Source organism: Carassius auratus, chromosome 5 (assembly GCF_003368295.1).
Source record: "Carassius auratus strain Wakin chromosome 5, ASM336829v1, whole genome shotgun sequence".
NCBI lineage: Eukaryota > Metazoa > Chordata > Actinopteri > Cypriniformes > Cyprinidae > Carassius > Carassius auratus.
The window spans coordinates 1970242-1986021 of NC_039247.1; the positions used below are offsets into that span (position 1 = coordinate 1970242).

The 15780-nt window shown below is 45.2% G+C and overlaps 1 protein-coding gene across 3 annotated transcripts in view; it reads right to left on the bottom strand.

Annotated features, from left to right (window-relative positions):
- Positions 1-15780, bottom strand: part of hook3 (hook microtubule-tethering protein 3) — a 32787-nt gene that overhangs the window by 2638 nt on the left and 14369 nt on the right. For 2 of the 3 annotated variants that reach the window (XM_026243983.1, XM_026243992.1), the window contains exons 10-21: positions 14383-14523; positions 14098-14299; positions 10181-10291; positions 9494-9578; positions 9321-9390; positions 8505-8645; positions 7490-7580; positions 3349-3383; positions 2800-2882; positions 823-923; positions 637-741; positions 487-558 (exon numbers count right to left, since the gene is read on the bottom strand). In XM_026243983.1, coding sequence (XP_026099768.1) covers positions 487-558; positions 637-741; positions 823-923; positions 2800-2882; positions 3349-3383; positions 7490-7580; positions 8505-8645; positions 9321-9390; positions 9494-9578; positions 10181-10291; positions 14098-14299; positions 14383-14523 — 1237 coding nt within the window. Of the gene's footprint in view, positions 1-486; positions 559-636; positions 742-822; positions 924-2799; positions 2883-3348; positions 3384-4030; positions 4076-7489; positions 7581-8504; positions 8646-9320; positions 9391-9493; positions 9579-10180; positions 10292-14097; positions 14300-14382; positions 14524-15780 lie in introns of all 3 variants that reach the window. The other variant, XM_026243977.1, reaches the window with a different exon arrangement.

A 15780-nucleotide genomic window follows, 5' to 3' on the forward strand; every position in this document is an offset into this window, starting at 1 on the left:
TTTGACACAACTGCACCTAAACTTTGGAACCCTTTACCTATCCATATCAGAACTGCACCAACATTACATATCCTTATTTATCTCTTCACTATAGTCTATGAGTTGTGTTGTTGTTAGCTTGGTTTGTATATATACATGTTTTTTTTTTTTTTATCTTTTTAAAACATTGTTCAGTACAGTGGTCAACTGTGGACACGGTTTAATTCTTTTGTTGCACTGTCCATACACTTCTTCTCTGACAGCCAGTTGTGACACGTGTGTTTGAATAAATTAAGTATGCAGTCTGTTGCACAGCTTGTTCATTACTACACAAGCAACACATGACTCCGTGAACTCCTCTGCATGTGCTGCGAGTTTAACGTGCATGAGATGCGTCTGTAAATCTGTTGTGACAAAGACGCAAAGATCTTCCTGCAGTTTTTTACCCGAGTAAAAACTTGAGATTAAGATGTAAGGTTGTGTTCTCGTGACAGTGCTGATACACACCATGTTGTACCAGGCAGATACAATCAGTTTCTCCTCCTGGTCTCTCTGAGACTTCGTCTTGTCGTACTCCTTCTGCACACAGAAACAGTACAGTCACATGACCGAGCGTGTGCATGTGTGTTAGTGTGTGCGAGTGTGTTAGTGTGTGACCTCGAGTGAGTGAATCATCCTCTCTCGCTCCTGCAGCTGGTTCTTCAGAGCCTGAACCTCAGGAGCAGAACCCTGATTCTGTTTGGGGTCCAGCGTACGAATGACCTGCACACAGAAACTCACAAAATCAACATCAACAGAGCCATCAGCTTTACACACACATGCAGAAGAGTGTGTCAGACGTACACTCTTAGCCTTCTCCAGGTATTTCTTGTATCTCTCCTCCATCTGTTTCATATCTTCATCCTTCTTCTTCAGTGCATCCTCCAGCTCTTCAATCCTCTGAACTGAAACCAATCAACAAGCTCTCGTTTAACTACAATCTGCACAACTCTCACACACACTCACTCATTCACTCACTCACTCTCACACACACACACACGCACTCACTCAAACGCACATACACACTCACTCACTCAAATCACTCACTTAAATACACTCACTCAAACACTAACTCTTACACACACTCTCACTCTCTCACACAGACACACAAACTCACTCACAAACACACTCACACTCTCATTCGCTCTCAGTCTCACTCACTCACTGTCAGTCTCACACACTCACTCACTCACACACTGACTCACACTGACTCACTCACATGCTCACTCACACACACTCACTGTCAGTCTCACACTCACTCACTCTCAATCTCACACTAACTCTTCTCACAGCCTCACTCAATCTCTCTCTCTCTCTCTCTCACACACACACACACACAGTCTGACTAACATGCTCACTCACTCAATCTCAGTCTCACACTCACTCACACACTCTCATAGTATCACACACGCTCACTCACACACTGACTCTCAGTCTCACACCGACTCACATGCTAACTCACTCACTCTTTCAAACTCTCTCACACACTGACGCACATGCTCCCTCTAACATGCTCACTCACTCACTTTTAAACTCACTTTTACACACACACACTACACTTTTACACACACTCACTCAGACATTCTCAATATCACACTGACTCTTCTCACAGCCTCACTCAATCTCACACACACACTCTCTCTCACACACACACACAGTCTGACTAACATGCTCACTCACTCACAGCTTCACATTGACTCACATGTTCACTCACTCAATCTCAGTCTCACACACACTCTCATAGTATCACACTTGCTCACTCACACACTGACTCTGTCTCACACCGACTCACATGCTAACTCACTCACTCTTTCAAACTCTCTCACACACTGACGCACATGCTCACTCTAACATGCTCACTCACTCACTCTTACAGTCTCACTCTTAAACTCACTTTTACACACACACTACACTTTTACACACACTCAGTCAGACATTCTCAATCTCACACTGACTCTTCTCACAGCCTCACTCAATCTCACACACATACATGCTCACTCACTCACATACTCACTCTCTCACAGCCTCACACTGACTCACACACAATCTGTCTCACACTCAGTCACACTCATAGTATCACACTCGCTCACTTACTCACACTGACTCTCTCAGTCACACACTGACTCACATGCTAACTCACACACAATCCCACACTCACTCACACAGTCTCACAATCACATGCTCACTCACTCAATCTCAGTCTCACACTCTCTGTCTCACTGACTCACATGCTCACTCAGTCTCACACGCTCACTCACTCACTCTTACAGTCTCCAACTCACTTATACTCTTAAACTCACTTATACACACACACACACACACACTACACTTTTACACACACTCACTCAAGCCCCTTTAACACAGAAACTCCAGAATATACACTGATAATGTGTCATGTGATTTGTCCCTGGATCATTTGATTGTGGTTCATTCACACTGTCAGTGATTTTCCAGAATCTGTGTGTGCGTTCACACACATCCCATAAAGACACATGACATTATGATGTGACGTGTAATGTGACGCGTTCTGTTTAACTTAAGCTGGTGAAACAATCTCTCATTTTCATCGTGGATAGTGAGGAACCACCTGATGTCTGCTTCAATACAGTTTTCATATAATATTCTGCTGCAAATCTGCCTTCAAGACACCCGGTAAAAGAGATGCACAACAACATGTGTCATCACTACAACGTGCAGTGTGAAAGGGGCTTCACTCACTCACACACACACAAACACACACACACACAGTCACATTCTTATATGATCCTCAGTGAGTCTTACTGCTGGAAGTGTGTTTGTTCTCCAGCTCTTCAATTGCTGCGCTCCTCTTCTGAAGCTCGTTATTGGCGTCCTTTAATTTGTCCCTGCAGACGAGAACAATTATATTTGTCCCGGGAGCACAAAAGCAGTCATCAGTAGCACAGGTATATTTGTAGAAATAGACAACAATACACTATGTGGGCTAGAATTACTGATCTTTCTATTATGCCAAAAATCATTAGCATATTAAGTAAAGATCATGTTCCATGAAGATATTTTGTAAATATCCTACTGTAAATATATCAAAACCTAATTCATTTACAATTTTAAAGATGATTTTCTCAATATTTTTATTTTTTTTTGCTTCCTCAAGATTCCAGATTTTCAAATAGTTTTATCTCAGCTAAATATCGTCCTCCTAACAAACCCTGCATTAATGGAAAGATTATTTATTGTATAAATCTCAATTTCAATAAATGACTGGTTTGTGCTCAAGGGTCACAAAATCTCTGTCATTCATGTCATTCATGAGTCTTATTGACGTCAGAGTAATTTTCTGTTGATACTCACAGATGTTCCTGACACTTCCTCTTCATCAGGACCGTCTGAAGCAGAAGCAGAGAGGTTAGAGTTCATCCAGCGTGTGCACACACACATACACACATGCCTGCACGCACACAGGCGTCACAATGCAATAATGCTCATGTGAAGCACTGCAGCGCCTCCTGCTGTACACCAACGGAACACATCCACATGACACCCTACACAGTGTGCACTTCTTAGTGAGTTGGAGAGGGGTTTTGGGGCACTGCTCATGATGTGTTCGTGTGCCAGTGTCCAGCAGAGGATGCTGAAGAGCTTGTCCACAATCACACATCATCACAAAACACCATCAGCAATTCAACAATCAATACCAGAGCATATAAATGAACAAACGATTACATACTGAGCAAAATGTTCAAATCTGGTTCTAATGAGCAAAACATACAATGTCCATTAAAACAAGATATTCAGTGATTGACAATCAAAGTCCTGTGTGATTGAGACACATCAGATCAACACTCAGCATTCACCAAGCTCTCGTCTCATTCAGCAATAATCCCAGCAGAAACTGTCCAGTAATCAGCAGACGGATCACTCTCCTCTGATCATCAGCTGCAGAATACACACCTGTGTGTGTGTGTGTGTGTGTGTGCGCATGCGATAGAGCCCAAAACAGTCGCAGAGCTGTATGATGCCTGACTGTACTCACAGTAGACTGAGAAAGATTTGATGCACAGACAGAAGAGAGCAAAGCCTGTTACAACGACACACAGACGGATGATGGTCAGAATAAAGAAACGGAGACACACACTTCTGATGATGATGATGATGATGATGAAGGCATCACCCTCTGCACGCAGTCAGCCGGATGATCGATGGCACACCAGGATCATGCTACATCATGAGTGACATCACAGAAACAGGTTAGTGAGGACAGGATCACGCCACAGAGACGAGCGTCAGGGTTAGTCAGATTTACAGGGGTCATGACATGAGAAATCAGATTTGCCCTGATCTTTGTAGCATTAAAATATCCTGCAAGCTTCATAGCTTAAAACCTCCTCCTCATCATAAACAAAGCACTTATTTAATCGAGCTCCAAAAACAGTTCGTTTTGGATCTGAGGGGCAAGATGATGTCATCTGTGTGCAGTCTTTTGCATTAACACGCCTCCAGAGCAAGACATAGACCAATAATCTGCTTCTCACCAGAGGCCCCGCCCACCGGCATTCGCTCGCTAACTGCTGACACTTGATCGCGCTGAATGAGAGTATTGCGTTACGTCAAAAGCTAACAGAAATCACTATTACTGTGCTCTCTTGTCTGCCCTGGATACAGTTACAGATAGGAGTCTGTCATCAGGACAAATGCAGTAAAAGAATGTTGCCAGAGGCCTAGAGAGAGCGGAGGCCTAGAGTGAGCGGAGGCCTAGAGTGAGCCGCTGTCTAGAGTGAGCGGAGGTCTAGAGTGAGCCGCTGTCTAGAGTGAGCCGCGGTCTAGAGTGAGCGGAGGTCTAGAGTGAGCGGAGGCCTAGAGTGAGCCGCGGTCTAGAGTGAGCCGCGGTCTAGAGTGAGCGGAGGCCTAGAGTGAGCCGCGGTCTAGAGTGAGCGGAGGTCTAGAGTGAGCCGCTGTCTAGAGTGAGCCGCGGTCTAGAGTGAGCGGAGGTCTAGAGTGAGCGGAGGCCTAGAGTGAGCGGAGGCCTAGAGTGAGCGGAGGCCTAGAGTGAGCCGCTGTCTAGAGTGAGCCGCGGTCTAGAGTGAGCGGAGGCCTAGAGTGAGCCGCTGTCTAGAGTGAGCCGCGGTCTAGAGTGAGCGGAGGCCTAGAGTGAGCCGCTGTCTAGAGTGAGCCGCTGTCTAGAGTGAGCCGCGGTCTAGAGTGAGCGGAGGCCTAGAGTGAGCGGAGGTCTAGAGTGAGCGGAGGTCTAGAGTGAGCGGAGGCCTAGAGTGAGCGGAGGCCTAGAGTGAGCCGCTGTCTAGAGTGGAGGCCTAGAGTGAGCCGCTGTCTAGAGTGAGCCGCGGTCTAGAGTGAGCGGAGGTCTAGAGTGAGCGGAGGTCTAGAGTGAGCAGAGGCCTAGAGTCAGCCGCTGTCTAGAGTGGAGGCCTAGAGTGAGCCGCTGTCTAGAGTGAGCCGAGGTCTAGAGTGAGCCGTTGTCTAGAGTGAGCAGAGGTCTAGAGTGAATGGTGGCCTAGAGTGAGTGAAGGTCAAGAGTGAGCGGAGGCCTAGAGTGAGTGGAGGTCTAGAGTGAGTGGAGGTCTAGAGTGATCCACTGTCTAGAGTGAACGGAGGGCCTAGAGTGAATAGTGGCCTAGAGTGAGTGGAGGTCAAGAGTGAGTGAAGGTCAAGAGTGAGCAGAGGCCTAGAGTCAGCCGTTGTCTAGAGTGAGCAGAGGTCTAGAGTGAATGGTGGCCTAGAGTGAGTGAAGGTCAAGAGTGAGCGGAGGCCTAGAGTGAGCCGCGGTCTAGAGTGAGCCATTGTCTAGAGTGAGCGGAGGCCTAGAGTGAGCCGCGGTCTAGAGTGAGCCGCGGTCGAGCAGAGGTGGGTGAGCTTGAGAACAGAGCAGCCGGCAGATTCTACAAAGGAGCTTGCCGCAACCTAATGTGATGACCCTGTGCTGGACTCCACTTCGTCCACAGTAAAAGCCGATCTGGCGATCCACAGTGCAAAATGAAATCCATTTCCTCAGCGACCAGCACTGATCAGCTCAAGGCATGACAATGCTGATATCATCCTCATTTGGAAGGCCAAAGAGTAAAACGCTTTCACAGGGAAACACACAGCATCTATACGACATGGGGGCAGTGGCGATGACAATAATACAACGAGAATAAAAGGTACACCTTCTTTCTTTGCATGAACATTTGGGCATTAGGGCTGGGTTATATATCTAACTATATGATGATGCGCATCTAGTCAGTAAATCTGGTTCTGTGATTAGCGCTAAATCACCATCACCTGCTTTCAAATGGAGTGGCACTTAATAGACAGAGCCGTAGATCACTGAAAAGCTACACAATATGACAAGCTACATAGTGATCTACGGCTCTGTCTATTAAGTGCCACAGAAGCAGGTCATGGTGATTTAGCTCTAATCACGGAACCAGATTTGGATCTTCTTGAGCTTGTAACACTCCAAAGAGAAAGGAAAAATCGCAATCGCATCATATGACCCCTTTAAAAGACACGCCCCTTAAAACAGACGGTTTTAAACAGAGGGGCAGCATGAGGGTTGAAAATAATTATTTTTACATAGATTTACTTTTGTGTGTGTGTGCGAAAAAACTTTATTAACATTATAAGTAAACCTCAAGGAATATGTTAAAATAATATAAATCCATGTCATGTCCCCTTTAAATGTGCTGTCAACAGAGAGCACGACAAACATCATGCTGGAGAGAGAAGACATGCAAAGAGAAGGAACCGGTGACTGTGCTTCTGCTGATCATACAGCACACTGAAATCCAGTGTGAACATATGAGAAGAGCTTGTGTGTGTCACTGATCACGTGAACGTGTGTCACTATCTTGAGTTTGATGAAGATGCTAGGATCACACTCAAGTGCTGAATGAAACCTGAAGACCTTCAGGACAAACACACGCTCCTCTCCTCTCAGTCAGACGTTCAGAAGATCTGCTGCAGCTCTGGATGATCTACACTATCTTTCTGCACTGCTCTCTCTGAGACACTGCTAGTTAACTACGTCTATCGAATCATTGAGTTTTATCACACATCACATTTCATCTCCATTTGGACTGGAGTGTGAATCTACTGGAATCTTATGATCACAACCCAATTCCAAAACTATTCTTGATCTGCAAAGTCTTATAAATTAATGAGTTTACTGAATTTCTTTATGTATTTTTGTTGAATTTGTGAAGTTTTGTCTTTTCCTTAAGACGACTGACTGTGATAACATCAATTTCACATGATAAAATCATTCAGAGATGCAGTGTTTTTTTAACAAGCTCAAAGTATGCTTTTTATCTGATATGAGCAGCTCAGGTTTGTAGGACTCTTCTCGTTTGTGAATATCTGCTGCTTTGGTCTCTTCAGGATTTTCATGTTGGCAGAGTGAAAATAGTGAAATAGTTTCTGAACTGCGGTGATGAGCTGTGATCACGATCTTACGGCTCTATCACATTCAGATCAACAGATTAAACACTGGACTCACATCATCTTCTGCTTTGGATCCGTGTTCCTGTAGAGACTTCTGCAGCTCCTCCACCTGAGACTGACCCTCCAGCAGCCTCTGGTTCACCAGCCTACACACACACACACACACACACACACACACACACACACACACAGAGTTCAGGTTGTCTGAGCACAGAACAGCTTTACTCAGGATCCATTATACATTTCAGGGTGCGTAGAACCTTTTGAGAGAGAAATTCAAGCACTTTTCAATGACTCAAGCATTCACCATTATAACCTGTAGATGGCAGCAGAGGAGCACTTACTGGCTCAGTCATTTTCAATTTTTCCTTTATATTTTGAAATGATGAAATCACTATTACAAAATATCAAAATCATCAAGAAATCGGATTCTGTCAGTTTTGCACTCTTTTGTGTATGAAGTAAAAGTCAAAAAGTAACAGTTTGTGAAAACCATCACTGAAGATGTTGGTCAGTTCCATTAAATACTATAGAATAATAATGCTACATTTAATAAGAGTACGATATATACATATTCTTCTTAAAAATTATATTTTGCACATTACTGTTGTTAATAAAATACATTTTGTAAGCTCCCCAACCAGATCTGGCTCTACGGCTCTAAGCACCCTCAGTTAAAGCTCTATTAATGTAATTTTATTGCAGATTTGGCAGACGGTGCATTATGGTTTGTGCTCTGGAGTTTGATTTCTGTTGATTTTGTTCAGGTATTGTGTTCAGCACGAATCGTCTCATTATAACCCAGTGTTGATGCCTCGTGCAGTGTACAGAACTTTAATCATAGTATCATATCTTTTTAAGATCGCATTGAATTAAGATGAGTGACAGCTTTTCTTTTTTTACCGATTGTGAACGGAGTGCTCTTTGCGCCATAGCAACGGATGCCACTATATATATGTGTGTGTGTGTGTGTGTGTGTGTGTATGTGTGTGTGTCTGAGAGTGTGTGTGCGTGTGTGTGTGGGTGCGTGTGTGTGTGTGAGAGTGTGTGTGTGAGAGAGTGTGTGTGACCTGTTCTCCGTCTCCAGCTCGTTCTTCCTGCTGTTGGCGTCCTCCAGTAAACTCTGCAGCAGAGCGATCTGTTCGTTATCGGATCCCTCCTGAGCCAGCTTCAGCATCTTGTTCTCATGCTGCAGGCGAATCAGACGCTCCCTGAGAAGACAACACTAGTCAGGACAGGAACAGGAGCTCACCAGACCACGATTACCTCAGCAGTTAGACGTCCAACAAACATCAGAAGAAACTCAAAACTGATTTATAGTGCCGAGTTATAAATCAGAGTACAGATACAGTCTGAGCTGCTGGAGTCTCAGAGAGAGAGTGTGTGTGTGTGTGTGTGTGTGAGAGAGAGTGAGTGTGTGAGAGAGTGAGTGTGTGTGAGAGAGTGAGTGTGTGGGAGAGTGAGTGTGTGAGTGAGTGTGTGTGTGTGTGTGTGTGAGAGAGTGTGTCTAACTCTGTGTGTGTGTGTTTAACTCTCTCTGTGTGTGTGTGTGTGTGAGTGTGTGTGTGTGTGTGTGTGTGTGTGTGTGTGTGTGTGTGTGTGTGAGTGTGTGGGAGTGAGTGTGTGTGTGTGGGAGTGTGTGTGTGAGTGTGAGTGTGTCTAACTCTGTGTGTGTGTGTTTAACTCTGTGTGTGTGTGTGTGTTTAACTCTCTCTGTGTGTGTGTGTGTGTGTGTGTGTGTGTGAGTGAGTGTGTGTGAGAGAGTGAGTGTGTGAGTGAGTGAGTGTGTGTGAGTGAGTGTGTGTGAGTGAGTGGGAGAGAGAGAGTGAGTGAGTGAGTGTGTGTGTGTGAGTGTGTGTGTGAGAGAGTGTGTGTATTTCTCCTACCGAATCTCTGGTGTGACGATCTCAGCAGCCAGCGAATCAGACGGCTCGTTACTGCTGAGTGGCACCAAACCTGATGATCAGCACATATCATTATACACAAACAATTCTGATGAGTTAAAAACAAAGATATCCTGTGTAAAACGGAGTCACTGTATGGAGTTTAAAGCAGTTACCTGATGTCAGCTGAGACTCTTGAGCTTTAACACACCTCAGCTCCTCAATCGTCTCCTTCAGAGAGTCTCGCTCCGTCCTCAAGCGCTACACACACACACACACACACACACACGGTCATGTCATCAGTTTCATTCTTGCATGTTATTTCACATTACAATTCTAATTTATGTATTAATGTATAAGTATACCCTCTGCTAATGAAGTCCATTCAAAACTTGACTAATCACAACCAACATCTGATTTATTTAGTCATTTACTGATGAACAGAATTGTTGTGTGTGTGTGTGTGATGTGTGTGTCTGATGAATATGTGTGCGTGCGATTTTAGCAAATTAGGCTAAAGTGTTAATTATGTGTAAAAGACTTCATTTGTGAAGTCGACATCTAATCTGGCAGCTTGTGTTTAACATTCACATGCTTCATTTAAAAGACAATTAATAATCAGCATCAATGTTCTCTGACCTCATCACTAAACATTATCACAAGAACTCTCTTATTTTGCTGTTTATCTCTGTGAAGCTGCTTTGAAACAAAGCGTTAAAGAAATAAATGTGACGCATTGAGCCTCATTAATGACACATTCAGAAACATAAGAGTAAATTCTGAGTAATTCACACATAAAACAGACTTCCATTGAGAATACAAACACTTTCACTTCACTATCATTACATCAGCCTCTTTCTTACATCTTTCTCCTTCTGAAGAGAGTCCACTTTCTCCTTGACTCGTTTATACTCAAACTCCATCTTGTCTGCTTTCTTGGACTCCTCCGAGAGCTTGTTCTGAAGCTCCACCACCTGGAAACACCAGAGGGACGGGTCAGACGGGTCAGAGGTGAGCGCTCAGGACCGTGAGAGGGTCAGTGCGGTGTCTGTGAAGAGACCAAGCTCATCCGAGACCGGAGTTACTCTGTTCTCATTTAGTCTTAGTGCTTTTTAGTTATACGTGTAGTCAGCCTGTCCTGATTAGTCATGTTTCAGTTGTGAATGTTAGTCTAGTTTTTGTCCATTAAAACTCCTAAAATCTCAGTTGGTCATGAGAAGGTTTGAGAAACACAGACAGACTGCATAACAGCATCACTGAGCAGAATATAAGATCACTAAACTCAAGCGGTCATGTCTGATGATGTTTCAGACCATCAGCACTCGTTCCACAGCGTAATAAAGAGTGGATCTGAATACGGTTGCCAGGTTGGTAAGACAGATAAAGAATAAGAGAGAAGCTGGGGGATTTCAACCCTTGACATCTGGCAACCACAAACTCGTCTAGATTTGTCTAAATATAGTGAGCTTTTATTATTTCAACTACATATTAATCTTTTTTTTGGCCAACAATGTGGATATCTGATAAAGGATGTGTCTATCTGGTCTCTGAAACCCTGTGTGTGTGTGTGTGTGTGTGAGAGAGCAGAGATGCACCTGTCTCTTGTATGTCTCCAGCTGTGCTCAGTGTGTGTGTGTGTGTGTGTGTGTGTGTAGCCCCTTTCACACTGCCATTCCGGCAAATACAGGGGTAAAGTGTTCCTGTAATTGTTCCCGTGTCGCTAGATTTGGCACTTTCACACTGCCAGTGATGACCCGGTATATGTGCGTGCTTTCACACACAACCCTTGAAGATCCCGTAACGACACGTGACATCAGCGCGTGACGTGTAATGTACGAGTCGAGACGCTAGGCACGTTATACTTTCACTGAAGCAAGCGAACGATCTCTGCGTCAGCACGGAAAGTGAGGAACTAACTGATCTCTGCTTCATTACAGTTTGCACATGTGTTTTCGTCGTGATCGTTGATCTTCCTTCAAAACAGCCGGTAAAAGAGTCGCGCGTCATCACTTCGACACGGCATTAGATCTGGCTTTTGTTCCCACAGCGCTCGTCCCGGGTCGAACCCCGCAATGTTACTAGGTCCCCGACCCGGGTTCAATTCAGTTATCAATCCCGGGACGTGGTTGCTTTCACACAGAAGGCGACCCGGCAATGTTCCGGAAATATTGCGGGTCCGACATGCAGTGTGAAACGGGCTTGTGTGTGTGTGTGTGTGTGTGTGAGTGTGCACCTGTCTCTTGTATGTCTCCAGCTGTGCTCTGTGTGTGTGTGTGTGTGTGTGTGTGTGTGCACCTGTCTCTTGTATGTCTCCAGCTGTGCTCTGTGTGTGTGTGTGTGTGTGTGTGTGTGTGCACCTGTCTCTTGTATGTCTCCAGCTGTGCTCAGTGTGTGTGTGTGTGTGTGTGCGCACCTGTCTCTTGTATGTCTCCAGCTGTGCTCAGTGTGTGTGTGTGTGTGTGCACCTGTCTCTTGTATGTCTCCAGCTGTGCTCAGTGTGTGTGTGTGTGTGTGCACCTGTCTCTTGTATGTCTCCAGCTGTGCTCAGTGTGTGTGTGTGTGTGTGTGTGCACCTGTCTCTTGTATGTCTCCAGCTGTGCTCAGTGTGTGTGTGTGTGTGTGTGTGCACCTGTCTCTTGTATGTCTCCAGCTGTGCTCAGTGTGTGTGTGTGTGTGTGCACCTGTCTCTTGTATGTCTCCAGCTGTGCTCAGTGTGTGTGTGTGTGTGTGCGCACCTGTCTCTTGTATGTCTCCAGCTGTGCTCAGTGTGTGTGTGTGTGTGTGCACCTGTCTCTTGTATGTCTCCAGCTGTGCTCAGTGTGTGTGTGTGTGTGTGTGTGTGCACCTGTCTCTTGTATGTCTCCAGCTGTGCTCAGTGTGTGTGTGTGTGTGTGTGTGCACCTGTCTCTTGTATGTCTCCAGCTGTGCTCAGTGTGTGCGTGTGTGTGTGTGTGTGTGTGTGTGCACCTGTCTCTTGTATGTCTCCAGCTGTGCTCAGTGTGTGTGTGTGTGTGTGTGTGTGTGTGTGTGTGTGTGTGTGCACCTGTCTCTTGTATGTCTCCAGCTGTGCTCAGTGTGTGCGTGTGTGTGTGTGTGTGTGTGTGTGTGTGTGTGCACCTGTCTCTTGTATGTCTCCAGCTGTGCTCAGTGTGTGTGTGTGTGTGTGTGCACCTGTCTCTTGTATGTCTCCAGCTGTGCTCAGTGTGTGCGTGTGTGTGTGTGTGTGTGCACCTGTCTCTTGTATGTCTCCAGCTGTGCTCAGTGTGTGTGTGTGTGTGTGTGTGTGTGCACCTGTCTCTTGTATGTCTCCAGCTGTGCTCAGTGTGTGCGTGTGTGTGTGTGTGTGTGCACCTGTCTCTTGTATGTCTCCAGCTGTGCTCTGTGTGTGTGTGTGTGTGTGTGTGTGTGTGTGTGCACCTGTCTCTTGTATGTCTCCAGCTGTGCTCAGTGTGTGTGTGTGTGTGTGCACCTGTCTCTTGTATGTCTCCAGCTGTGCTCAGTGTGTGTGTGTGTGTGTGTGTGTGCACCTGTCTCTTGTATGTCTCCAGCTGTGCTCAGTGTGTGTGTGTGTGTGTGTGTGCACCTGTCTCTTGTATGTCTCCAGCTGTGCTCAGTGTGTGCGTGTGTGTGTGTGTGTGTGTGTGTGTGTGCACCTGTCTCTTGTATGTCTCCAGCTGTGCTCAGTGTGTGTGTGTGTGTGTGTGTGTGTGTGTGTGTGTGTGTGTGCACCTGTCTCTTGTATGTCTCCAGCTGTGCTCAGTGTGTGCGTGTGTGTGTGTGTGTGTGCACCTGTCTCTTGTATGTCTCCAGCTGTGCTCAGTGTGTGTGTGTGTGTGTGTGTGTGTGCACCTGTCTCTTGTATGTCTCCAGCTGTGCTCAGTGTGTGCGTGTGTGTGTGTGTGTGTGCACCTGTCTCTTGTATGTCTCCAGCTGTGCTCAGTGTGTGCGTGTGTGTGTGTGTGTGCACCTGTCTCTTGTATGTCTCCAGCTGTGCTCAGTGTGTGTGTGTGTGTGTGTGTGTGTGCACCTGTCTCTTGTATGTCTCCAGCTGTGCTCAGTGTGTGCGTGTGTGTGTGTGTGTGTGCACCTGTCTCTTGTATGTCTCCAGCTGTGCTCAGTGTGTGTGTGTGTGTGTGTGTGTGTGCACCTGTCTCTTGTATGTCTCCAGCTGTGCTCAGTGTGTGTGTGTGTGTGTGTGTGTGTGTGTGTGCACCTGTCTCTTGTATGTCTCCAGCTGTGCTCAGTGTGTGTGTGTGTGTGTGTGTGCACCTGTCTCTTGTATGTCTGCAGCTGTGCTCTGTGTGTGTGTGTGTGTGTGTGTGTGTGCACCTGTCTCTTGTATGTCTCCAGCTGTACTCTGTGTGTGTGTGTGTGTGTGCACCTGTCTCTTGTATGTGTGTGTGTGTGTGCACCTGTCTCTTGTATGTCTCCAGCTGTGCTCAGTGTGTGTGTGTGTGTGTGTGTGTGTGTGCACCTGTCTCTTGTATGTCTCCAGCTGTGCTCAGTGTGTGTGTGTGTGTGTGTGTGTGTGCACCTGTCTCTTGTATGTCTCCAGCTGTGCTCAGTGTGTGTGTGTGTGCACCTGTCTCTTGTATGTCTCCAGCTGTGCTCAGTGTGTGCGTGTGTGTGTGTGTGTGTGCACCTGTCTCTTGTATGTCTCCAGCTGTGCTCAGTGTGTGTGTGTGTGTGTGTGTGTGTGCACCTGTCTCTTGTATGTCTCCAGCTGTGCTCAGTGTGTGTGTGTGTGTGTGTGTGTGTGTGTGTGTGTGTGTGTGTGCACCTGTCTCTTGTATGTCTCCAGCTGTGCTCGAGCGGCGTGGGCCTTGCGCAGATCTTCCTCCAGTGTCACAGTGTTCTGCATGTAGCTGGTGTTCTTCTCCTCCAGCAGCTTCACCTGCCGCCTCAGATCACCCAGATCCTCCAGCTTCTTCTTATACACCTCCACCTGCGCCTCCAGCTTCGACACCTTATCAGACGAGTGCCTAACACACACACACACACACACACACAGGTTCGTGACTCTGGCTCTGCGCTGGTTCTCTGTGAGCTCAGGTCTGTCTCTCACCTCAGCACGTCCATCTCATCTTTGAGCGACTGCGCCTCCTCGGCCAGAGAGGTCAGCTCCTCATTCTGACCTCTGACCTCCATCAGCTCCTTCTCCAGCTCCTCGCAGCGGATGCGGTAATCATCTTTAGCCGCCTCCAATCTGACACACACACACAATAACATGCTGTCAATCACACACCTGATCATCTCAGATATATTCACATCAGTATTTCACAACATCACACTGAAGCTAAATGAACATCACTATATGGACAGAAGTATTGGAACCCCCTTCTTTAGAACAGATAAAGGCACTTCCAAAACTGTGGAAATGAAGATGGAAACATAATTCATGTATTTAAAACTTGTATTTGCATCAGTGTTTGGCTCAAGGTCTGTGTTTAAAGTCACAGCAGACCACTCAAGTTCTTCCACACTGACTCGATCAATCACTTCTTTCTGAAGCTGGTCTTACACACAGAGCCACTGTCAGGATAGAATATAAGACTCCTGTCCAAACCATTGCTGTGAAATCAGAAGCACACAGTTCACTAGAAGATCATCATATGCTTCAACATTAAGATTTCAACTGATGGAAATGACTAAAGTAGTCAAAGCTGCTCATTAGAAAGGGGTGCCAATACTTTTGGCAATATAGTATCACACACTGGAACCAGCAAAAAAAGTCTCAAAATGTAAATAAATAACTAAATAAATAAATAAATTTATATAAATACAGGGCTCGATATTAAGCTTTTACATGTTCCTTTGGACAAGTAAATCAGTCATTCACTTGTCAGAGTAAAAAAGTTACTTGTCCGGGGAAATAAAAGTTTATTTTTTATTTTTTATTCATTGATTGATTTTTATTCTGAAGCAATAGCACATGTGTCATTTTTTTTTTAGCCCGATTAAAAGTACATGTCACCATTTACGTCAAATTCTTCAATACATTAAGTAAGCATATTAACACACTATATATGGTTGTTACTATCCAATGGAAATCAGTAACAAACTCCAGAGGAAACACAGAAGTTGGATCGAAAGTGCCATTTAGATGTTTTTTATTTATTTTAGTCATTAAGCAGATGCTTTTCTCAAGAGCAACTTACAAATGAGGACAATAGAAATGCATTTACTCAGAATTTTTAATGAAGATAAGAGGTTCCATAAATGCATTTATTGCAAATGCATAAATAATGTTATTAGATTAATGTTTTACTTTTTTGACATACAATTAAGAAATGTTGGGAAAATGCAATCATATTTTTAAATATTAATTTAAACCACCAGTAGGCAAGTCACTGTCTTAAGTGAATCATAGATTCAACTGATTCATTCAAACGGCTGATTCATTCAATAATTGAGCAAGTGACTGTCTTTATAAATGGATCACTGAATCATTGACTCATTCAAA